Below are 25,709 nucleotides of genomic sequence, written 5' to 3'. Positions count from 1 at the left end.
GCTGGACTGATATACTCTCCTTCACTCAGACCTTTCTTCCTGGTGTCCTTTCAGAAAGCCGTGCCTGTCCTGATCTCAAGCACATTTAGGAATGCCGGCGGCTGTTCACTACGGGGAACATCTAGGTACAGTTGTGTCTGGTCTGTGCAGCCGTCTACACCTAAAAAAGTCCCATTCAAGTGGATTGTTTTTTTACTCTTCCTTATTCCCAGAGACAGAATCCCTCCATGTTTCTATCAATAAGGAAGGAAACCAGGCAGTGTTTGACTAATTTGGGTATGTGAAAGGCTATTTGATGTTTGTTGGGGCTGGCGTCTCTGATGGCTGCCTGCTCAGTGTCTGCAGTGGTGACTGAGCCTAAAGTCCTCAGATTTTGGTCACTAGAGGAATATTACTGAATAAGAAACAGGGAAAGTGTTAAAATCTTTTTGTTGCTGTTAACCTTTTCGTTTTGCTTTTTTAAGGGTCTATTTGGTTTCGGATGGGATTCATTTTGAAATAGAGACTTCTATAGCTCAGGTTAGCCCTATCTCCTGCTGCCCTGCCTCTTAAGTGTGCTACCATGTCCAACTTGATTTTTAAAGATTTATTATTAATTTTTTTATGAGTATGAGGTAGCTGTCTTCAGACACACCAGAAGAGGGCATCCGATTTCATTATAGATGGTTGTGAGTCACCATGTGGTTGCTGGGAATTGAACTCAGGACCTCTGGGAGAGCAGTCGGTGCTCTTAACCACTGAGCCATCTATCTCTCCAGCCCCCAGCCTAATTTGTAAAAAGTTTTATCTGAACATGGTGTACTCAGTGCTGAGGCAGGCTCTTTTCTCCCAGCTGTGGAGCGACCCCGCTGTCCTCTGTGAGGTCGCCATCAGTTATTTTCCTGGATCCTCGTCTCCTGTCTCCGCTTTATGGGTCTCAGAGAAAGAGAGCTGAGGTTCTCAGATCTGTTGCTCCTTGGCCTCGTCATCGTTGTCGACCCGCGTTAGATCTTCCGTCTGTGCGTCTTTAACAGACAGGAGATTGTCTTGTGTGTCGTGTTGGTTTGTTTTTTCCCCGTGGCATGATTTGTCTCAGTATTAGCACAATGAACCTGTGCGCAGTTCCGTACAGACTCCTACAAGCTCCCGTGTAACGGACTGCGGGCCAGCACCAGCGTTTCAAAGTGCTGCGCTGCTCAGCCAGCTGTCACCAGACCCTTGCATTGTGTTTGTGCACTGCCCGTGCACCTTCTGGTATTTCAGTGTCTCTGAAGAACCGGCCTTATTGTACACAACCCCTTGCCTAGTGGTTTTCAGCTAATATAGCGCACAAGGGGTTTAGTCACATCTGCTGTTTCTCTGTAGTGACACAGAGCACTGTTTTATAGATCTGCCATATTGGTATTTTGAAGTTGCTTCCAATGTTTGGTGCTCACGAGTTCATGTTGCTGTAAACATTCACACACTGTTTTTGGTAGAAACCTAAGTCTTTCTTCTCCCTCAGATAATAAACAACCCCAAGTCAGATCGTGAAATCACATGACCCGTGTCCTGGTGTTGTCCAGAGTGGCTGCTTCCCTACTGTGTTCCCATCAACACTTGGTGTTTTTCTTGCCCTTCCTTTTTTGCAGGAAGGGGTGGCTGGTTCTGTGGTAGTTTCCCCAATGGCATGGGCTTCTGAGTACTGTTCACATGCTGTGCTGTTTCCATGTAGCACTCTGGATGCCATACTGTGACATGGGGGACCATTATAGTCAAGTGCTCCAGGTGATACTCAGAAGAGCCTGAATGCTTTGTGCGCCTCGGCCAGCTGTGAGCCTTCATCTAAGTCCCTCCCTCCCTCCCTCCCTCCCTCCCTCCTCCCCTCCCTCCTCTCTCCCTAGCACCATCAGCCACAAATCGTGTGGGGGTAGGGTGGTTGTGACACCGTAGGGCTGAGCCACAACCCTGACTGATGCTCCATTGTACATATATTTCTCATTTTGACTCTCATCGCTTTGGAGATATTTGGGAGGCTCCCATCTTCTGAGTGTGAGTACTGTTGTGAACATGTGCATGTAATTTATTCTGTGGACAGACTTCATGTTCCCATTCCCTTGATTGTACCCTGAGGGGTGAGAGGTTGGGTCATAGAGAACACTGTGCTTAGCCCTTCTGAGGAGATGTTTGTCGTTGTTTTCTTTTGAGGTAGCCTCTCACTGTGGCTCTGGCCAGCCTGGTGATCATTAGGTAGACCAAGCTGGCTTTGAACTCCAGAGATCAAGCCTGTCCTTGCCTCCTGAGAGCTGGGATTGAAAAGGTGCGTCTTGAGTAACTTGTTTCAGGGAGATTATCTGGACCATTTTGCAAGTGGCTGCTTAGGGTGGTGGATTGTGGCTCTTGTTTGTGCTCATCTGTTTGTCTTGTGGTTTTATGTCCTGGTGGCTGCAAAATTGTGTCATCTGGAAAACGAGGTCCTCAGGGTAGCACTTGTCCAGGTCCTGTCTGGACTCCCCCATGGCTCCCGTCCCCATCCTTTGATTTTTCTGTCCAGTTCTACAGCTCTAGTCTCTTACTGTCCCCTGGCCCCACACTCTGTCTTGTTGATGCCCCCTTCATCAACACATGGATGGTTCTTGGGCTTACCAGCCACTTTCGATGTGTTGATGTCTTGCGATGTGTTGATGGAGGCTTTCAGAATTGTATCCTAGGGCAGGCCCCTAGGAACACTGTGGTGTTTTGTTTTTCCTTTTTCCCTGACGACAGACTTGCTGGCTCTGGACTGACATGGATAGACTAGCCTCCTGATCATCTTTTCCTGTCATTAACCAGTGGAGATAGGTTAGTAGCAAGGTTGATTATAGACCATGCATCCCAGAAGTGGATTACCCACACCATGCATATACACAGGCTTTCCTCCTGCTCTCCCCACCCCCCCCAAGGTAATTAATGTAGGGCAGTGCATGGATTTAGGTGTCATTGTGGAGCGTGTTTTCATTCAGTGCGGCGAGGTAGCTTATGTTGAAATGTTCAGTAGTAAGTTACAGCGCCCTGTGGCTACGTCTGCTTCCTGTGCAGAGGTGGGACATGCAGACACCTTGCCTTTCTCTCCTTTCCCTCAGTCCTGGATCCGTTACTCTGGAAACTTGAGTTCTTATTCAGAGCTTACAGGCTTTGTTCTTGAGGAAATGGGCATTGAACACCCCATGCAAAGGCACGATTTCCTTGACTGTGGGGAACGTGGATGGGGTTAGTGTGTGGTAAGAACCCCACTCCAGAAGGAAGCTCTTTGATTCTATCTTCCTCTCTCCTCAGGGGATGGTAAGCCCATGTGACAGTGGGCGTGCGACCAGGGTCCCTGACAGACCCTCACCTTCCTCATGCCTTCTAAACCAGTCTGTCCATCCTTTGTGCACACCTTAGAAAACCTAAAGCTGTTTCTGTAGCCTCCAGCTAAGGCAGGCTATGGTAGCTTAGTGCTTAGGAGAGGAGCTTGCTGGTAAGCACTGTGGCAGTTGCACTCACACCTGAACCCACGCGTGATTTCAGAGTCAATCATGTTGTAGAAAGACCCGGTGAACCAGACACCCCCACTTCTCAGAAGGACGTACACTTCGCCACAGGATGGTTTCTGTTCGCAGAGGTGTGATTGCCGTTTCAGCAAAGGACACACCTGTGAGCCGTTTAGTGATCGCCAGAGAGCCTGTGCTGGAAGAAGATGGCTTTGTGTGTAATTGCAAGGGATTCCTGATTACGAAGCTGAGAGAAGAGTAATTATAACTGTGCTCTCAGAAATGTAGGGAGAAACTTAGATGTTGAGTGATCAAAGGCCATGTGGGCACCGAGGGCATGTCTTGCCTCACCTCCCCCTTTGGACAGTGTGTGGAGAACAGGCAACATTCGATTCGTGTGGGATGTCCCCAGTGCAGAGTGGTTGCTGGGTCTGTGGCTGCTGCTGGAGCCATTGGGGTGGGGTGAAGTAGGGACTGAGGAGACTTAAGGGGGGCAGTCAGGAGGTCCCTGGGTAGTTACTGTCTCAGTCTGCTCATTCTGAGATGGAGAACCTTCTCTCTCATTTTAGAACTTCCATTTTAACCCTTGCAGATTGCCTGTCATTTGTTCACTTACACAACATTAATTAACGGAGTTTTTGCTTTTTTACACAGACCTGGGATTTACTCTGTGGCACAGGGCGGCCTTAGTTAAGATCTGCCTTCCTTGGTCTCTGCATCCGGCGTTCTGCATATCTTAGGGATTGCTTTTTAAGCTGGCAGCCACACTTAGATACAGTCCTTGGGAGGCTCTTGACTGGTATGGGAGAATTAGGATGTTCCTGGTTCCTGCGTGTTCCCAGCATGCTCCTGGCACTTGCATGTTCCCAGCATGCACCTGGTTCCTGCATGTTCCCAGCATGCACCTGGCTCTTGCATGATCTTAGCAAGCCCATAGATAAAGCTTGCTTTCTAGAACTGCCCATAGCCCTCTGCAGGTCTTGCCCTTCCTTCCTGTGCCATGGGATTGGCTTTAGTGACAGGTGGAACAAACTGAACTACCAGTTGAGAATGACATTATTAAAAACGATTTAATATTGCACCAAATTTTCTATTACTTGGCATATAACAGTTTAGTTAATACCAGGTCTGTGTCTCTGTTTTATAGTCATAAATAAAAATCGGTTCACCGGCATGGCTGGTGACAAGAGGGACACGTTTTGAGTCCCTTTGCTCTCCTGTGACCAGACAATTGCTGGTCCTTTAACCTGACACCAGACATTCTGTACATGTACACAGTGGTGTCAGTATTTGACTCTGACTTTGGAAGCTGTAGTATGAGTTGGATGGTCTCTGATTTACCTGTTTGGCTTATGGTCGAAGCTCCTAGCGCACATTTAGATGTGGTTTGTTTCTACCTTATCGAAAACACCAGGCAGATGCTCCTAGTGTATTCGAGATGTGGTCTCCACCACAGGTCCTTCCAGGCACTTACCTTTGGAAAACTGCCAGGAGAATTTCATGTGTGAAGAAAGCTCTAGGACTCCAAGGCAAGCTCCCTCCTGGTAGTTACAAATGTGTGATTCCCATGTGTTTGGATTCAAAGGTTGTAGGGCCTCTGTGACCTCTGAATCCTCAGATGCCTGTAGATTCCTGTTTTCTGGTCTTGCCCACGGCTGTGGCTACCATGCAGAGGAAGCACCTTGCCCCTCAGAACCACTTAGTGAAGCAAAGCCAGGTGGCCGGGAAGAATGGTGGGGGCAAAGGTTAGTCAGTTACGCTTGGTGCACCCAGCAGGTCACCTCTGGAGCAGTAGGGAGAGAGGTCAGGGCCAGTTTCCTGGGTCCATTTCTGAGGTTCCTGAGAATTAGCAGCTCACAAAGAAGACCCTTGGTGGTGGTGGAAATGGAAGGGTGGGTGACCAAGGGAGACACTGGGAAAATTTCTCCTAGAAATGGAACCTCTCGAGTGTCAGGGGCATGTGGGTGTCGCCTCATGCTGCCTGTGCCTTGAGTGCATACTTTGTTTTCCAGGTAGTGTGTTTTTCTCTCTCTTCTGAACCTTCATTTGTGATTTGAAAGATTTGTCCCCCGAGCCTTTGGAAGAGGTGGGTGCAGCTGCTGGGTTCTTCCCTGCGTGTTTTGGGTGTCACACTCTTGAAGAAGAGAGGGAACATGGCTGGTTGAGGTCTTCCCGTGGCAGTGTTCAGGCACTAACAAGCAATTGCATGACGCTGCTCAGGACGCTCTCTCCTGCCCCAGTGTGTCGCCAGCCAGCTGCATCTCAGTTCCTGAAAGTGGAACTCTTTCTAGTCACTTTAGTTAATTAGAGACTTGAGTTTGAAAGCATAGGAGGTGTGAGTAATGGGTTATAAATATCGGAGCCCACTGCTGTGGTTTCCTTCCCCTCTCTGTCTTCATTTCAGAGCTGAAGCAACAGCGCGAACAAGCAGGTTGGCTTTAGGAAGGCTCGTTTGGTGTGGATGTTGATGTGTGTGCTGAGGAAGGGACACTAGGGTATGAACTTTAAAGTCTAGGTGTGTGATCTGTGTGTGTGGTGTGGTGCTGGTTGGTAATCCCAAGACTCTGGAGACTATCAAAAAGATGACAGCTCCCGGGTTGTTTAGATCTGTTGTCCTGCTGTGTGGGTTTGTGGACTGGTGCAGCTCATGGCTTACGTTATACTGTTTGGCTGAGTACTTGGCCAAGGGTGGATCAGAACAGGCGGAGGCGTGAATGCAGAGGACTCCCTTTTCACAAGGTTGGGCCGAAAGCCAGCCTTACCTGCAGGGAAAGTCAAGTGACCCACAGAAGGCAGGAGAAACCTCAGAAACATCTTCACGCAAATGCACAAGTCCAGATTTAACAAACACCTTAATGTAAATTCTTGAGAGGCAGGAGATACTTGTGCCCATGCATCAGTCCCTGTGGAAATGCTTCCTAGAAGTTGGTCCTAGACTAGGTGATAGAGTATTGACTGCTGAGCTTGGGAAAGGTGTGGGGCAGTGATCTGGAGAGGGACTGAGGTTGGCAGCAGTTAGCTGGACTTTTCTAAATTGATAGCAGAAGAAAATTTGACTTTCTTTTGCCAGCATGAGGGAGTGATAGAGTGTTATATACAGGTGTGTGTGTGTGTGTGTAGAACAGTCACTCCAGTGCTACCTGTCTGCCCCAGATGTTTGTTGAAATGTTATACCGTGTTTCACAAATGTGTGCAATTACCACTTGTCAAGGAAAATAAGAGTAAAAGCTTTATGTGGGTGAACAGGTCAAGGATGTGGGGTCCCTCTTTGAGGCTGCTTTCAAAGGAAAGTAGATTTTTCCTCATGGCGATGGAAGGGAAGCTAGACACAGGCACCACAAAACCCCTCACAGCCTGTCCTGTCAGCCTTTCAGCCTCTCTGGTTGTAGTCACAGGACCTGACAGGTAATGACTTGTAGATGTGCTGAGGGATTGGGGGGGGGGGGCTGAGGGAGCACTGTTGTGTCCCCTAGGGAGCACTTGATGCTGGTAGTCTCCACTGGTAAGTGTCCTGGAGGCTTCCCTAACTACTCGAGTTTTCTCCAGCGTTCCCGTTTTAGCTTGTGGGATGCTTCTGTTTCCCAGACACTGACCTCTCGGTAACAGTCCACAGCCTTCAGTGTTGAAAGCTTGTCTTATGACTTGTAATTCAGCAGATCACAAGGCTGATCCTGTCTTAGTGTTTGACACTATGTCCTGAGGCTGCAGGTCAGACTGTCCCCAGGGCACACCTAGCAGCCTTTACTGACTCAGAGATAGGCAGGGCTTGATTATTTGAATATACGCCAGTTCACCCTTTCTTTCCCTTAGTCCCTCCCCCTTTTAGCCCCTCCCCTCTTAGATTGCTGCTTGAGAGAATATCTAATGTACAGGGCTGGGGAGATGGCTTGGTGAACTGCTTTGATAGCAGAGTTTGGACCTCTAGCCACCACTTGGGAGGCTGGGTGTGCACCTGCAATTGTACTGGAATGAGGTGAGGTGGAAACGGAGAGAGGAGGGCCTCTGGGCTGGCCGGTCAGTCTAGCCCCAGGTTCAGTGAGAGACTCTGTCTCAAAAGTAAGATGGAGGCCAGATAGCGCAACAGCAAAAGCACTTGCTGCTAAAGCTTGGTGGCTTGAGCTCTCATATTGTCCTCTGACCCTCACACATAATTTATGAGCTCATCTCTCTCTTTTTCTCTATTACACACACACACACACACACAAACACCACACACACACCCCACCCTCCTGATACCCAGTGCACATGTATGCACATATTTCTCTCTATTACACACACACACACACACACACACACACACACATACACACCACCCTCCTGATACCCAATGCAGCTTGGCAGTTTTGCCACCTAGGAGGTAAGAGGATGCACGCTCAGGACTAGTGTGGGCTACACTAATATAATTGTGAGATTACAAAATATATAAACATTTAAAAAGAGAAATCTGTGTTTAATAGGAACTTTTCACTGTTTGCCGAGGTTGGTGGGTAGCCATCACTATTCCGGATTAGCCTTTTCTGGTCATTGCTGGTGTAAATTGCTTTAGTCCATGGTGTCTGTCCTGTGGCCCCATTGCCTGTCATGTGTCTACTGTGCCATCTCCTTCACACATTTGGGACCTACACCTATACTCCTAAGGACAGGAAGATGGTGCATTCTTTCTTTTTACAAACCTGGTGAGGGACTACCCAGCAGGTCAGGCAAGACCTAGGATTTGATTGTCCACAGAATTCACTATAAGGTTGAGCAAGAGCCTGACATGTTGGCTGATAGGGCATGCCTCTTGAGCTGTGTCTTGGGAGTTCGGAAGCTATCAGGTAATTTGCGGTAAGCAGTGCATGGTTTGAGACAAGGCTTGGCCTGTGTTGTAGATTCCTGGTCACTGGGGTGTAGTAGGGTGTTTTGACTGCACTGCTTTGGGCACCTGCCCAGGAGCTATCTTTGGATCCATGAATGAAACAAACACACACACACACACACACACACACACACACACACACACACACACACACACACAAGCTTATTTTTTAAAATGCCATGGCTACCTTAAGGCTGGGCACTCATAAACCTTCCTTTGCTACCCCAGACCCAATTGAGGAGGAAGTGGACAGTTGCCACTTACCCGAAATCTCATTTGACTGGTTGGCTTTATCTCCTCCTTACTGTCTTCCATGAGTCATGGTGATTTCTCCCGTTCCTCTCTGCATCCTTGCCCAAGCAACTCCAAGGGTCCCGCCCCATGAGAAGCCATTAGCCGTTGGCATCTTTCTAGACTTTTTAAAAAAAAAAGATTTATTTTATTAATTTTATGTATATGAGTACATTGTAGCTGTCTTCAGACACAGCAGAAGAGGGGATTGTGTCACATTACAGATGGTTATGAGCCACCCTCTGGTTGCAGGGATTTGAACTCAGGACCTCTGGAAGAACAGTCAGTGCTCTTAACCACTGAGCCATCTCTCCAGCCCCAGCCTTTGGTTGGCATCTTTACTGATTGATCAAAACCCAGTTGTGTTTGGACACACAAATTCCCGATTGAATCAAAGCATTTGAACCAATCTCTAGCATCTCACCTTTTCTGTCCAAAAAAAAAAAAAAAAAAAAAAAGCTCTTAGACATAAATTGAGCATAGACATAACAATTATCACACAGTATGACATAAATTAACACCCAGTCCATCATATTTGGCAGTTAGATAAAGTACCATCATTCCTAACTTAAAGAGTTTTCGATTCTATACCTGAATTGTGTTTTGATTTTAGCCTGAAACACCATCTGAAAAACATATTTTTAATTCTATATTATATCTTTTAATGCTAAACAACTTAAGTTTGCTTATGGGCCTGTAATTCATCTTCAACCCTGTCAGAAATCTGAGAATGAATTAAATACTACCTGAGTATACAGGACATACCAAACACAGCTTCTAAAACAACTGTAGAGACAGCTGACTACCTGGACAGTCCTCTAATTCCTTTTAATGTTGGAGCATCTATCTTCAGCCTTTTGGCCCAGAGCCATTTAGCAGACCCAGCAATGATCTTCAGGTGGTCTTCCCCTGTTTTATCTGATCCATATCACTGTGGAAGGGGCCCAGAGCCTTTTGTCCTTTGTGGTGTGGAAGACAGATACAGGGAACAGGGGGTTTCTCTGTGATCTGTTGGTGGTGAAGGGAATTTATGCCATGGTTTCTATCTACTCGTGGCTCTCAAGTTATGGGGGGGGGGGTATCATAAACTGAAGTCTAAGGCTGGCAGTAGGTTGGACTGTGGGGAAATTGGGTATGTCGAGGCAGAGACTGGACTGTGGCTTTCAGGTTAGGAAGGAAGTGGGTGGCTTTGGAGCGGAGCCCTGCAGAAAGGAGCTGGGAGGTGTCGGGTATGGATGAAGCCTGGAGTGCTGCGGAACACAAATGTACCACATTGGCTTGCAGGAAGAACCAGTCCAGTGATCAGGAAGAGCCCGCCCGCCTGGGCACAGTGTTCTAGGACTGAGATTTGTGTTTGGTATGTGCTCCTGGATATGCTAGGCTCATCCCAGCACACTGCAGATGTGTTACACCAGGGAGAGAGATGTGGACCAGGAAATGGTAGGATCCAGCGGCTGCTTTGGAACCCTGAATGGCTGGTTATTTATATATAGTTACTTCCAGATGCCTGTCCTGTTCCCGTGCTGCTTTGTCTGTATGTTTTGTTATTTCACTGGCTTCAAGAATCTGGTAAACTCTGGCTTTGATTTTAATATTTCATTTAAATCCCGCAAATACACCAATTCTGAGGGGAGGCCATGTAGGCAGGTTTCTATGAACATTGGGCTCTCCAGTGGTGATGTTCACAGATAAGGGTCAGTTGGTTCAGTTGGATTTCCATTTTGGGTACAAACCCCCCTCTCACACCCCTCCCAGGGTTTTTCTAATAGTCCTGATGGTCCTGAAACTGAAGTTGTAGACCAGGCTGACTTTGAATTTACAGAGATCTGCCTGCCTCTGCTTCTTGAGTGCTGGGATTAAAGGTGTGCGTCCCTACTGTCAGGCTTGGCTACTCTTGAGAGTAGCCAAGTTGGCCATTTGTGGGAGCACACAGACTTTAGGAAATGGATGGCTTTAGTCTAATAGGTCCTGGGTTGTCATGGTTACATGGAGACCAGTGGCAGCTTGTTTAAGGGCCAGCCATACTGGGTACTCTGCTTCATGTGCAGGGGCCTCCATCACAACTGTATCATGGTTGTGATGCTACAGTTGGAGTTGACCTTGTGACAGTGAACAAAAGGACCATCCCATGCCTGTGGTGAGCCCCAGAGCAGTTCTTCGTTGCATGTGGCTGTGTGACCTGGTGAGGATGAGATGAGTTTGCTCATAGCTCCTCCAGAGCTGATGCCTCTGTGCATTACTTAAAATTGGTGCTGTGTGGGGGTGTAAGGGACCCCACCCTCACGTGCTACAGTCGGGGCAGCCCCTCTCCGTAGTGTTAGCATCTGGACGTCACCAGCTGTATTCATGACTGCCAGGCACAGCTGCCGGGATGGGAGTCACATGTTTTCTGCAGGAGCAAATTCCAAACTTTAGCAATTGCCCTTGTCCTGGAGAAACGCAAACGCCTCGTTGTGTCCGCTGTACCATCACAGTGACCAGGGACAAAGCGGAACTCCTCACTTGGCTCCAGTAGACCAAACACCAGCAAGGAAATCTTGCTTTGAGCACACAAGGGAATACTTATTTCACAAGCAGTTATAGGGCAGGCTCAGTGCCCAGGAGATATAAAAGTTGTGCTTTGTGCTGTTTCTGAGGTTGGGTCCAGCATTCTTTTCTCCCTGAACACACACACTGTCCTAGTGTAATTGAAGAAGGTCCCTGGAGATACGTGGCTCTGCTCTCTCTTGCTTTATTTAGTTATTTATTTATTTTTTCTAGGAAGTTGGATAGAAATAAAAATCCCAATTAGGCTAAATAGTTTGTAAAAAATTGTCACCGTTTTCAGCCTGTTGTTAACCTCTAATTTAAAATAAGGATTAGTGGACTTTGTAGTTTGTCCCAACACATACATGTTTTGCATATTTAAGCCTCAGCCTGGGGTCTGAACGTTGCGGTGGCTGCATAGAACAGTGATGCTTTCTCTTCGAAAGCTGCTGTGTTCCTGAAACATGGTATGACGCAGGCGGTCAGAATCTTAATCATATTGTGCAACCGGCTGCTTGTTAATGAAAGACAGGGCTTCGTTCTGGGGCCGTAAATGGGCTGTGGTTCTGGAGCCCCTGTGGTGCAGCACCAGGCTCAGGCTTGTAGGTTAAGGACATCTGCTGAGGAAACACAAAGTGGATTGCCAGGAGCTACCCCTGGTGGTGCTGAGTGAGGCAGAGCTAGCCAGCCTGTAATCCCAGCACTCAGAGGTCAGGGTAGGGTCAGGAGTTCAAGGTTATCCCTAGCTACCTAGCAAGTTTCCTAGGTAATGTGAGACATTGTTTCAAAAAACGTCAAATCAACAAAAATCCCAACCCCAAACCTGAGAGCCAGGAAGATGGCTTTAAGTGTTTGCTTCTCTCCCAGATGGTCTTAGTTTGGTTGCCAGCACTCACTCTGGGCAGGCTTCAGCCATCTATAACTCCCCGCCCCAGGGAATCTGACATCCACTCCTGGCTTCTTGATTCGTGCAGGCATGTGCGCGCGCGCTCTCTCTGTCTGTCTGTCTCTCTCTCCCTCACCCTCTCCCTCTCCCTCTCCCTCTTCCCCCCTCTCTCCCCCACACCCCTCCATGCTATTTCTCTTCTCTCTCAGGCACATACATACTCTCACAGGCGCATGTCCCCCCCCCCCCCATTTGTTTGGTTCCAGTTTCAGAGGTCACAGTCCACAGGTCAGGGAGAGTGATTGGCCGGGCATGGGTGTGGTATGAGGGGCAGCTGTGTGTTAGCTCATCCGTTACACCCCTGGCTCCGTGCAGGACATACCCCCTCCCCTTCGTACCCACCCTCCCGTGTGAATTGCTTACCTTCTTACCATCATTTAGCATCTAGAAATGCTTACACAGAAAGATCCAGAAATATGCGTCCTGAGTAATGGCCTAGACATCCCTGACTCCAAAACAGACATGGAGATTAACCACTACAGGCAACAAATGTGTTCTCATGGTTACTCCTTTAGTTAGGGCAGCTGGGCCTTAGAGAGAGTGGGAGATGAAGGGGGTGGGGAGTGTCTTGCTGGGTATGGAGAGCTACTCATGCAGTCTCGACTGCATTCCCCCTGTTTCAGGGTGTGTGTGTGTGTGTAGACTGCCTCCTCTTTGGAGGGTTTATGTCCCATGTCCCAGAAGCTGTTGCTTTTGGTGGGGCAAGTGAATCTTTGAGGCTGAACAGCAGTAAGCTGTCTTCAGCTTAAAGCGGTTTCCTGCCACCTCTAGGGCTCACTGCACCAATATCCCCCGTGGGTTGGTCCCAGGATCTCCTAAACTTGAGACATCACCTTCTCGGCCACCCAGAATGTGTTATCCCCACGAGGGGCACAGAACCCTGCACACACCTGGCCATCTGTCCAGCTGTCTTCTACTGACAGAGTGCACCCTCCCTCAGCAGGCAGCACGCAGAGTCTTGCAATTCCGCCTCCCCCAACCTCATGTTTATATCTAGAGGGCAGTGGCTCTCCCCTCCCCCAACCCCCTCAGCTTTGGTGTTTCTGTGGCATCAGCTGAGCCTCCTGGTGGCTCTGGAGTTTTGGAGGCTCTTTCTCTGTGACTTTCCCTGCTCAGTCACGTCAGCAATTCTAGATTAGCCGGCAGAGCTTCTCTGCTGCTTGAACTGAACAGTGTGCTTCTCTGCCACCCCATCCTCAGGGTGACAGGTCACAGCCCTTCACAGGCCATACAGATACTACTGCTGTCCAGCAGGTGAGAGTGTCACAGCTTTGCTGCTGCTGATATGTGGCAACCATCCCGCCCCCAAGGGTTGAGCCCCCACAAGTTCAGAACTGCTGGCTCAGGTGAAGCACCAGAATCTTGAGCAAGAGGAAGGAAGCCTTTGAGTGGTACAGTGCAGGGGTGGGGGGGGTGGGGGAGGCTAGCCTTCCCCAGGGTCCCACAGCCTGCCACTCCCATGGGCCCAGGGGGCAGAAGGGACGCTTGAGCTAATGCAGGAATGGGAATTAAGTTTTTGGGCATTACTCATGTGTCAGCATCTGACTTACCGCCTCCCCATTGGCACTGCACCAAGGTGGATACTGTGGAACTTGGGGTACACAGGAAGAGAGTGAGGTGGGAACTTGCCAGTGGGTAGTGGGGACTTCTACAGAGGGCAGAGATCTTCAAACCAGGCTACAGGAGCAAAAGGCACCTTTCTGTCATTTATGTGTTTTTAGCTAAATCCATATCCTAAAGCCTGTAGTCCCAAGTTGGGTCCAAACCCTTGGTCACATGTCTTGATTTTATCATTTTGTTATTAATGAATTAATGAACTGAGAGGCCTTCAGAGTACAGTGCGATCCCTCTGACTCTTCATCACTCCTGCTGGAAAGCCTTTGCCTTATTCACTGTGGGGAACCTGCCCTGGCTAGTTTAATCCTGATCTGGATTCCATTTAAGATTTACAAACTTTGCACGCACACGCAGGCACGCACACAGGGGTTTCTGGGTCCATGCGTCTCTGCTCGTGCGCAGCAGCCAGAGGTGCACGTGGGACGGTTTCCTTCATTGTTCTTCAGCTGTTAGTTAGAAGCTGGGACCTTCCTGAATCTGGGGCTGGGAGCCAACAAGTCCCAGCTATTTTCCCCTGGACTGGAGTCAAAGCCTGGTGTCTACCTTGCTCCGAAGCTGCTGGGCTCAGTCTGATTCTAATGATTGTAGAGCAAGTGTTCCCAACCCCTGAACTCTTTCCGCACCCCCGTTCTTAGGATTAGTGTGGGACCCCCCCTACTTTCAGTCACCACATTCCTGTTCTTAGGAATAGCTCCAAGCTCATTTGCTTGTGATATCAGTACTGCTTTGTGCCGATGCTAAATTCATGTCTCCAGGCAAACGCTACCAAAATAAAGAGAAATGGGAACATTCTGTGCTGTGTCTGATCTCCTAATATGGTAAAGTCTCTGTGTTTTAAGAAGAAATCAGGACTGGGGATGCAGCTCAGTGGTAGCTACCTGTCATAGTGAGGTTCTGGGTTCAATGCACAGCACTACAATGAAGATAAAAAAGGTGAACCAAGCATATAAATGAGTCAGTTGCAGAAAGATGTAACAATACGCATGACCGTGGGACATGGAGAAAGCATGAAGTAATTGTGTGTTGTCATGGGCATGACCATGTCAAGGACCCCATAGTCCCAATCTTATAAGAATGGTGCGGGGTTAGGGGTCATCTCCTGCCCCTTCCTCCATGTGCAAATGTTGGTAGTACGTTCAGACAATACCTCATAATTTTCTCCTGTCAGATGTTTAGGGCCTGAAGACTGCTCCCCTACTGAAATTAACTAAGCCTGCATCCCTGTTTTTCAGTGTGTAATTACCTTTCCTCTTGTTCAGCTGTCTATAGTAACCCCGCCTCCCTGTTCAACTGTATATAATATCTAGGTTGAGCTTGGGGTGCTGTGGTTTCTTTATCCGAGCTCAGTTCACCCGACCCCAGCTTTTCTCTGCCCATGTATCTGGTTGTTTGTTTTTTTCTCTTCATTCCTTCCTTGCCCCAGTCAGGTGCACTCCCAGAGCTGTTTGGGGCAGAGCACATGACTCTTTGCTGTGTGAAGTTCAACTGTACATTAGGAAAACATTCCCTGAGCGCTGCTTCCTGCCCGCCTTAGATGCTGCGTCCACGTGCACGGTGAGCAGCGCTGGCTGCCAATATTGGAACTCTGAGGGGCTTCAAAGAATGAAACTCGTTGAGTGGTGACACAAAGCCCATCAGTTAAAATACAGTGCGCTGAAGTTGCTGTGTGTATAAAGAGTGTGTTCAGGTTGTGTTCAGATCTGGATCTCTTCTGTAAGATCTCTTACTACACTTGTGTAAGTATTCTAAAGCCAAACCGAAAAAGAAACAAATCCCAAGCACATCTGTCTGGCCCCAAGCCTTTTTTAGTAATGGGTATTCAGCATGCATTGTAGAGTAGGTGGCCCAGGCAGGTATGTCAACTTTTAATTCTGGAGGCTGGAGGTCTGCAGCCGTGATTTGGTAGGTTGTTTGTTTTGTGGCCTCTTCTCTGCTTCTTCTTGTGTCCTTATGAGATCTGCTTGTGTTGGTGTTTCAAATGACATATGCAAATTGAACTACGGCTGCCTTAAACTCTGATTTTCACTGTCTCCCCACCCCCCAAATGCTGTCTCCCAATACAGCCATGTTCCAAGGTATTGGGGGATTAGTGTACATGAACTTTTAAGGCAAACGTCTCATTCATCTCCCTCTTTCAGTGGGCTAGGCTCAGCTGCCAGTCCCAATATTACCAGTTAAAGAGACAGTAACAGGGAATGTCAGAGAGGGGATTTGACCAGGCTTGCCCTGGGAGGAGGGACAGTAAAAAGGTTCAGCGACCCCCCAAGTTAGTCTTTGGGGTTCTGGCTTTAGGTTTAAAAATAGGAAAAGCTTGGGGCCAAGCGCAAGGAAGGCATGTAATTAAATAGTCTGGCTGGTCTTTAACTCAGATCTGGTTCTGCAGAATAGTCCAGAAGCTGCTGTGTAGTCATCTTTGAGGGGACCAGCCCAGGCCTGAGGAAGGATGCTTCTTGTTCTAGAGTGCAGCCTCCCAACACAGGTACTCACTCTGTGAATGAGTACTTAGGTGTAGGGCAGCTCTCTGTGCTGGCCTGAAAGTAGAATGAGGTAGAATAGGCTTTGGGATGAGTGATTTCCATGTGTACACCGAATCAGGCAGGAACCTGACAGAGTAAAGTAGGTCTGGTTTTCGGGGCCAAAGCCTGTCTCTGTGAGTCCCAGGAGCCTGGTTTGATAACCATTCCCTTTACAGCAACCAAGGACACAAGTAGTGGGAAGCAGAGAGAGGCAGTTTACTCGTCTGCTCTTGAGCCAGCACTGACATGTTTGGATTTAAAATAGAAGGCCAGAAGCACACAGAACTAAGCAATGCCTGTCAGGCACTGTGTCTCCCATCATGGACTCTGTCACTCTCTTAGTGGCAGTCTGTCTTTCAAGGGGGCGTGTGTGGTTTGTCAGTGTGTGAGTTGTCAGTGTGGTTTCTCTTCCTTGACAGACACTGCTTTTAATTGTCTTGTATGTCTAAGTGAGGGGTCAGTGCTTCTCAGCAAAAATAATTTCTAGTCACCTATTGGGACTTCAGAGGACGAGGTGGGGGATGGGGCACATGATTACGGTAATGAACCATTAACAATAAAAACAGAATCTAAAGTAGCACCTGTAAGCTGAGTTCCTGAGAGGCTGAGGCAGGAGGATTGTGAGTTCCAGGCTTATGAATTATGAAGACATTGCCTTAAAACCTAAACCTGCCTGCCAACATAATCCCCAAACAGCATCGTAAATGGGAGTATACTCCAGGATGGGGAAACACATTCTCAGACATGGCTGGAGGCTCCACATTGACAGCATCGTCACGTGCAGCCGTTGAACTGCCCTGGGTTTTCTGATCAGTTCCGATGGGAGAATGGCAGGTGTGAACCGAACAGTCTGGTGATGTCTGTAGGACTTGTACTAGTCATGCAAGAGAGACAAAGCCCTCTGGGTCTCTAGGGATGCTCTGTAGGGAAGTTTCCATTGAAAGGCCGGTGTGCCCGTGAGGAGGGTATTAGCATTTTGGTAAGGAGACAGATTTTTCTCTCCTTTCTTCCCTCCTTCCCCCTCCCTTCTTTCCCCCCTTCTCTCTCTCTCTCTCTCTCTCTCTCTGTGTGTGTGTGTGTGTGTGTGTGTGTGTGTGTGTGTGTGAGCGAGCATGTAAGCTTGTGACTGGTAGCTTGAGGAGCCAAGGGTGGAAGGGAAGCTTCTTATTGTATGTACACGTTAGTGATTCAAAAATATTTTTTGACTCTTAGGTTGACTTACTATGAGAATTACAAAGTAATTATCTTATATCTCTTATGGTAAGAGTCATTAATTTACATGAAGGTCACCTTAAAGAATAAAATAATTCAGGTACATTTTGTTGCTCTCCTATGAAGCCTGTTGTGTGTCTTCTGGCACTCAGGTTTCCTGAGGGCACGGTCACCCCTCCTCCTCCTGAGTACCAGTGTGGGATCCTTCTCCAGAGCAGGTCTTTGCAGCCTCCCCAGAACTCCTTTACCCTGAGGCTTCCAGTGCAGATGAGTTAGTTCCAGGTTTCATTTTGCTCTGAACTGTTGTTCATTCTCCTTAATTGGGGCAATTTGGTTTCACCAGATTATTTCCAGGCATGCATGGGTGATGTCATGACTGTTGTCAGCATTTGCTTAGGAACTTCACTGTCTCTCTTGAGCACTATGTGAGCTGTGAGATTTCAGTTACTGAGCTCTGTGTGTGTGTGTGTGTGTGTGTGTGTGTGTGTGTGTGTGTGTGTGACAGCCCATTTGCAACAGGAACTTGAGCACCCTTGGGTTGTGTAATACTGGTTGGCATTTGGAACCCATAGACGCTGGTGGACAGGTACATACCTTTTGATGGCTTCTTGCTTGAGGGTTGTTGGTGAAACTGATAGGGATCCCAACAGATGGCTAACTTCAGGTGCCCCTCCCAGTGTTGGTGTTGTTGAGTCTTGGGGTGCAGACTTCAGGGCGGCGCTGTGATTCTGTGCACACCAGCAGGTTCTAAGACACACCTGTCACTTGTTGGGTTTTTAAAAACCTAAGTTTGTTGAATTTGTTTTCTGGCAATTCTGTTACCAAGGTTCCCACACCCTGCTGTTGAGGTTGTGAGTGGGGCAGGGGACATGCTGGAGCCTTAGACACAGGACTGAAATGGTCGGGCATTAGGAAATGGTAACTGCGGTGTTTCCAGATGCCCTCTGCTCTGGTAGCCCTGAGTTTGGCTAGTGCCCCGCCTGGTTCAGGAGGAAGTGGGACAGAAATGGGCAGGGCTGGTTTTTCTACATCACCCTTCTCCCCAGGAAGGAGTTTGAGTCTTTGGTCTTAGAGCTGTAGAGCTTTGCTTGGACCCTGGTGGTGTTGGGGTGAAACCTGATGACAGAAGCCTGGGTCAGTGCCTCCTGCTCATACAGGGGGCATTTGCTTCCCTGGATATAGATGTAGGAAGACTTCATTCTGTGAACAGTGGGAGGCCAAACCTGGAGAAGTCTGAGGGCCAGGGTGTGGTCACTTAGGGTTTGCTGTCCAGGAAGCAGTGAGGTAACCTGAGCAGAAAGGCTGCTTCTGAGAGGCACTGCACAGGGGGTAGGGGTGGATACAAGGCTGTCTGGAGCTTATTTTGCTGTTGACAGACCTAAAACCTGGAAAATACAAGAGATGGGATCTCAGACAAGCCAGAACAGGGGTTGTGAGGGAGTACAAAAGTTAAAGTCCTGGTACCATTTAGGGAAATAGTTTCGAGTGGCTCCTGTTGCCCAGAAAGTGACTTTCCTTGCAAGGCTGTTTCTAGCTATCAGCTCTAGGGTACCTAGGAGGAGTCGAAGCAGCCTTCACCACCGGCCAGTTGCGGAAACCGCCACCCAACTGGAATTTACTACGTAGCCAAGACTGGCCTTGAACTTACTGCCTTCGGCTCCCAAAGGTTGGGCTCACACAGGGCTTTTGTGCTCAGGATACTGCTGCCTCCTCCTCTCTCCTTGTCCTCCTTCCCCTCCTCCTGTAGTTTACACAAAGTATACTAAATATGCTAAAGTGTGCCATTTTCACACACGTATGTCATCATACTTTGTTTTTTACCTTCCCTTCTAGTGAAGTTTCTGGAAGTTCAAGCCTGCCCTTTTCCAGTAGCCCTGGCAGTGAATAAACACCATGTTTGTGTAGATCCAGATGCCTTGCCAAAGCCCTGTGCCTCTCCCCAACTTGGACTTGGCCTTCATATCTTAATAGGCCTGCCCCTTAAGAAGCTTGAGAAAGTATTCTTAGAGCATTGAACGACTTCACTAGGACTATCTAAGATTAACCTCTGATGGTGGAATTTGCCTTCGATTAAGGACCAATAGCTGACCTTGCTTGTGCATTAGTACCTCCCTGACATTAGCGTATGGCTGACATGCTTCCTCTCTGTTGTTAGTGAGGATTGCCATCACTGGATCTGAAATGAATGCCAGACAGGTGGTTGGTTCAAATCAAGGAGAGAGAGAGTACTGGTGAATCTCTACACCTTGAACAACAAAGGCTCAATTGCTGTGGCAGGAGCCACATGGCGGGTAGGCAGTATTCTGAGAACCAAGGTGCAGTGCTATCCCAGAGGGGCAGGAACCCAGAAAGGGAACTTTTGTGTGTCTATCTTCATCCCAACCCCAGTAAGTACAAAAGCTCCCTTAATGACATAGGCTATGAGGACTTTTGGGACCCTTGGGGCATTGATTCCAGAACCCACTTGGCCCTCAAACCTGCAGCTATACATGTTCCTTGCAGAGAGCTCCTAGAGGTGTGAGGGCTAAGTAGCTTTGAGAGAGGCCCTGGAAGAGGACACAGTAATAACACCTGGTAAAGGGAGGTTGGAGAGAGCGTTTGGTGACTTATGTGGTTGTCAGAAACCCTGGATGCTGCCTTAGGTTCTGGGGAAGCTGGGCTGCTCTGAGTTGTCAGGGTTGGAGAAGGAGGGTGGTGGTGGTGGTGATGATGATGATGGGTGAAAGTGTCCTGTTCTTGTCTGTGTGCTGTTCACAGATCTTGGCTTATCTCCAGGGTTTCAAGCTTGGACTGTGTGTGAAAGACACCCAGTGAAGGGGTTTCAAGATGGAAATACCTTCAGTCTTGTTCTCTAACAGGGCTCCCATTCCAGACCCACCTTCAAGATACTGCAGGAGGGTGGTGTGTGTGGTGGTTTTTGTGCAGTTGTTTATACCATGTGCTTTGGTTGGTGTTTATAAAATGTGTGAGTCTAAAATGGTAACAAAATATTCTTTCCACTTAACAAATCATGTCTTTAGTTTTGCTTTAAAACTAACTCCCTCTTGTTTCTGCTTCTGCAGGATACTAAATTGTGGATAATCATGGAGTATCTTGGTGGAGGCTCTGCCCTGGATCTGGTAAGTACCACCATGGCTGTGTGACATGCCTCAGCTGGTTCTTAATGCTGGTTTGGACATGAATGCTCTGTCCATTTGACTTTTTCCTTAAGGAAGCATAAAACTATCCTTAACCTATTTTTGTTTCTTATACAGAACTTAAAGTTGAAGGCCTGCTTTTGAGGCCACCAGAAGAGGGGGTCATTTTATTATAAACCAATGGTCCAATCTATGGCAACTATGAAGGCATTTGCCTGGAATTATTTTATCAAAGACCACTTGGCTAGTGTATTTTTCAGGCCAAATTTACTAACTTCTGGTAGAGTAGCTTTTGTTCTGTAATAACCATGTTTTTCCCCTTTATCTTTAATGTCGTGTGTCTGTGTGTGTGTGTGTGTGTGTGTGTGTCTGTGTACCTGCATGTATGTTTGTATACCACTTTAATGCCAGGTGCCTGCAGAGTTCAGAAGAGGGCTTTGGGTTCCTTGGAACTGGAGTCACAGGCTGTTGTGAGTCTCTGTAGGTGCTAGAGAGGGGACCTGAGTCTTCTAGGAGAGCAGCAAGCGCTCTCAATTGTTTAACCATCTCTCTGGTCCTGTCACCATGGTTTTGCATTTCAGGCTGTAACAGCTCTTCCCATATGCTCATGGCATTTTCATCCCCAGAGTCAGATACTGTGCGATTATTAAGGCATGGCTTTAGATGTTGGAAAAGTGGTCATCGGTCAAGATGTAACATACATGGCCATCTGTGCTCTTGCCAGTGTACGTGATGCATCAGAACAGAGCTGGCCTGACTCAGTGTTGCCTCCTCTCTAGACTTGCCCTGTAGGCTGGTCAGCTCACAGACTTGGAGGTAGAAGTTAGGAAGATGTGCACTTTGGGCTTTGTGGGGGTACTCATAGAAATGTGTCTTCTGTAGTCCTGAAACACTGTTTCCATTATGTCCATGCATTGGAACACAGTTGCTATACTTATCTTCTGTTTTCATTATGTCCATGTGTTTGAAACATTGTTGCTGCACTTGTCTTATGTGTCCATGCATTAGAAACACTGTTGCCTAGGAACTTGTTTCTATGGCCATTGTATTCATGCATTAGAAACATTGTTGTTACACATCCTCTGTGTCCATTGTGTCTATGCATTAAAAGCAATGTGGGTCCTGAAGGGATGCGACATTGATTAAGTGCTTGTTGCTAGTGTGAGGTTCCTAGTTCAAGGCTCGATCACTCCGGCACTAGAGATGCCTGTGTGTATCCTGGGCAGAAAGGCACAGACAGGAAGAGCCTTGGCTCACTTGTCAGCCAAATCAATGAGAGACCTGGTATCCAAAAATATGTTAGAGAAAGGGCTTGAGACTCCAAGCATATTCCTCAGACCAGCACTCACAAAGCTCACACAGGCATCTCACACACCTACATGCACATCTTAATTAACATTAATGTAATTGCACACCTGAACTCTATACTGGGTAGTTTTGTGAGGGGTGATCCCCAGATAGGCTGAGCGCTTCATTTTGGCTATTAAAGGTGTGTCTTTCTTGATAAGATGATGATAAATGAGAGCTGCAGGAGGCCTCTTGGAAGTTTTCCATGGAAGGAGATTTTTTTCCCACCCCCTTTGAGAGCAGCACCATGTAGTTTCCTTAGAGGATAAACTTTAAAATGATGTGTCTCCCCAAAAAGCTAATACACTAATTGAGGAAATTGCAGTGTTACAAACCATAAGGATTCTTTAAAATACTATTCAAAGCGAAAATTTCAAGAACAAGTTAATGTGGTATAAAGCCAAGCTGTGATATTAAATGAGAAAAAAAGCTGAATGTATTTTATGGTCCTTTCTATAAATATCCACCACACTGCACAAAGAAACTCTTCACTTTTTTACTCTTGGGGGCAATGCAGGAATGTAGAAAATTGCTTCCTTTTGTGCAATTAGATTGACTATTATCCACCGTGAATTTAGGTTGTTTGCCAGGACTCTGTCCGTCTGACAGACAGCCCTTCAGAGCAACAGTTCTGTGTCTCTAAATGCTTAAGTGTGCTCACTCACAGGACTACAGACAATCAAATTTACTTGAGTTGATGTCTGTACAGTTTTAGAAATCACAGTTGGAAGAAAATGCAGAAAGAGGTAGCTGCTGTTTTTTTTTTTTTTTGTATGTGGTTTGAGAGTCCCTTGACCCCACCATCCACGTAAACATTTTCAATGAAAAGAAATGGCATTCTTTTTGGGATCCGTCTGTCTTTCCATGAGATTGGGTGTTGAAAGGGCACGACTGCTGAGTGGGACTGGTTTTATGGACCTTCTCGTCCTGGGGCCTGTGGGAGCTGCTCTTCTGCCTCCCACTTGATCGTCTCTTTCCCCATCTTTATCACATTCTGCCTTTTTTGCCCCCAAACCCTCACAGCAGGGGGGATAAACTTTAGTAATGGGGTATGGCAATTATGTTTTGAATATTGAAAAGAATCAGGGTTATTTCTGATGGGATCTCGTTATACATTTAAATGAATGCTTCATGAATAAAGTTGAGGGCTATTTCTTTGAAAAGTTTAAACTGGCTTTATGTATTGTCACTCTAATTGATGTGGAGCTCTCTGAAGGCCTGTACAGGAACAGGTGACTGTCCTAAAGCTGCCGTGTCCAGCTATGCTAAAGAAAGAAAAGAAGAAAACTACCCCCACCATGTTCTGGATCCAGCATGAAGGACGGACGGACAAGACAGCTCAGACATTAAGAGCAATGAGTATAGAACAGGCATATATTTGATTTTTGAATGTGCCCGATCTGTTGTTGATCTGCTTACTTAAGATTTAAGCAATAATTAAAATATTTGTAGGGCCCCTTGCTCACTCCTAAGTGCTTTGACCTGCACTCTGAGATCTGCTGTCTGTCATCTCTGACCAGACTGTTGCCTCCAGGGTACCATTAGGAGAGCACGCTTGTGCTCTGTAGCCCAGGGCTTGTTAACTCTGCAGGGTAGAATCAGCTCACAGGGCACGGTGCCCTGCTGTTGTGGAGTGAAGATGGATGCAGGGGTGGGGGTGTGGCGAGCTGGATGAAGAACATTGAGGGGCCATGAGAGGAGGAAGAGGTTTTAGCTGGTTATAATACCAGGCAGTTGTCTGCCAGAGAACCTGAGGGCCCACCAGCCTTGAGATCTGGTTATGAAGGAACTTCGTGTAAAATGGCTTACTTATATCAGGCAGAGATGTTCGACCAACTTAAAAGTGAACATACAACATAATTTAGAAAAATCAGGATGGCATTTGGGGGAATATCTAGGGTGAGCTGCTGTTGTCACTCCAGAACAACAGCCCTCACAAGATGGAAGCAGATTTTCCTCCCACATGGATGATCATTTAGGGTTTTTCATGGTCTTGTTCAAGGTAAGATTACGAGTGGACATGTGCCACATCTGCCCACAGTTCGTGGTTAGAGTGAACTTATCGGGCCACATGACATGGGACCCAAGAAGATGGTCTATAGTTGGGTAACTGTGCTGTGTACCCTGATGATGATAGTCTGTCTGGCGGAGGCAGAGTGGAGGCTGTGTGTGTGTGTGTGTGCATGTGTAAGGAACAAGACATTACGTACAGATGAGATAGAGTTCATTTTCACTGTTCCAGTTACTTTGCTGCTGATGTGATAAAGCACCCCCATCAAAAACAACTTTGAGAAGAGTTACTTTGGCTTTATGGTTCCATTGCAGCAGGAGTCAGCCATGGAAGGGAAGCATGAAGTGAGCAGTAGGCATGGGGTCAGAAGCAGGTAGCTAAGGCCCAGCACGGCCACATGTTGCTGGCCTTACGCTGGGTGAAGTCTTACTGCAGCCCCGGTCCTCATTCTGTTGTTGAAAACAGGAGTGTGGAGCCATTTCTGTCTGTCTTTCTCTCAAGAGCAATGCATTTTCTTCTTTCTGAAAATTAAAACTGGTAAATCCTGTGAACACTGATAGGCGTGAAGAGAGAAGGCGCGTTGTTCATCAGCGCGTTCCACTCTGTGGTCTGAAATATGGAGTACCATTCGGGCCTCATCTTGGTTCGAGTTGACAATAATTTTGGCAGGCTAGCGGATACAAGCAGTTTGATTTTTCTCTGCATGTATAATCATATGAAGGATAATCTAAAGTTGTCTTTTTTTTTTTTTTTTTTTTTTTTGCTCTGTTCTAAATGAAGAAAGCCAGAGAGGCTTAAATGTTATGGGGGCAGCCAGGAGAAAGGCTATGCTGGGCATCCTTGCCTAATACCAGGGTAGGCCTCTGAGATGGACCAGAAAACCACACCAGGCATAAGTTGGGCCATTATTACAGGTGATTGTATTAGTCAGGGTTCTCTAGAGTAACAGAATTTATAGGATGAATCTTTCATTTTCTTCTCCCCTCTCTATATCTGCATATATGTATATGTGTGTTGGGGTGTGTGTGAATGTGTATATATATGATTTATTATATATGCTAGATTTATTAAAATGATTTGCAGACTGTGGTCCACCTAATCCAATGGCTGCCTATGAACAGAATATTCCAGAATACAGTGGGGTTCAGGCCATGAAGTGGCCTTCAGCATGTATAGCAGTGAAGAAGTAGGAACGGACTTGCCAATGAGAGTAAGCAGGGAACGGGAGCCAGCCTTCTTTTCCATGTCCTTTATGTAGTCTGCCTGCAGAAGGCGAGGCCCAGATTAGAGGATGATCTTCCAACCTGGAAGATCTGGATTAAAGGTGAATCTTCCCATTTCAAATGATTGAATTAACCAAGGATCCCTCGAGTAAACCCAACCGTTTTTGAGTTTTGGTTGAAATAATTTTGGATGTAGGCAAGATGATAACAAGAATGTCCATCAGAATGAGCAAAGGCCCCAGTTGTCACTCTATGCCCCACACGTACTCTGGGATTGTCACACACCATTGGCACAACCGTGACACCAGCTTTCATTTCCTTAGGGAACAGGATGCATTAGTTGGTTTTGTTTTTTATTTTCTTTTATGATTTTCTATGTATGAGCAATGCTTTGCCTGCATGTAAGTACTATATATAATATATATATATAACACGTTTGCATCTGTGTCTGCATATATGCACCAGTACCATTACATGCCTGTGGAAGTCAGTGGTTTTACAACCCCCTGACCTGGAGTTATGGATGATTATAAACCATCATGTGGATGCTAGGAA

General features: G+C 47.2%; 1 protein-coding gene across 1 annotated transcript in view; it reads left to right on the top strand.

The window, feature by feature from the left end:
- Positions 1-25,709, top strand: part of STK24 (serine/threonine kinase 24) — a 93,653-nt gene that overhangs the window by 49,718 nt on the left and 18,226 nt on the right. The window contains exon 3 of the mRNA XM_080916916.1: positions 20,499-20,555. Coding sequence (XP_080773042.1) covers positions 20,499-20,555 — 57 coding nt within the window. The remainder of the gene's footprint in view (positions 1-20,498; positions 20,556-25,709) is intronic.

The sequence above is a fragment of the Micromys minutus genome (genome assembly GCF_963924665.1).
Source record: "Micromys minutus genome assembly, chromosome: 5".
Taxonomy (NCBI): Eukaryota; Metazoa; Chordata; class Mammalia; order Rodentia; family Muridae; genus Micromys; species Micromys minutus.
The sequence above is the reverse complement of the archived record's forward strand: the minus strand, read 5'-3'. Positions and strand labels throughout refer to the sequence as shown.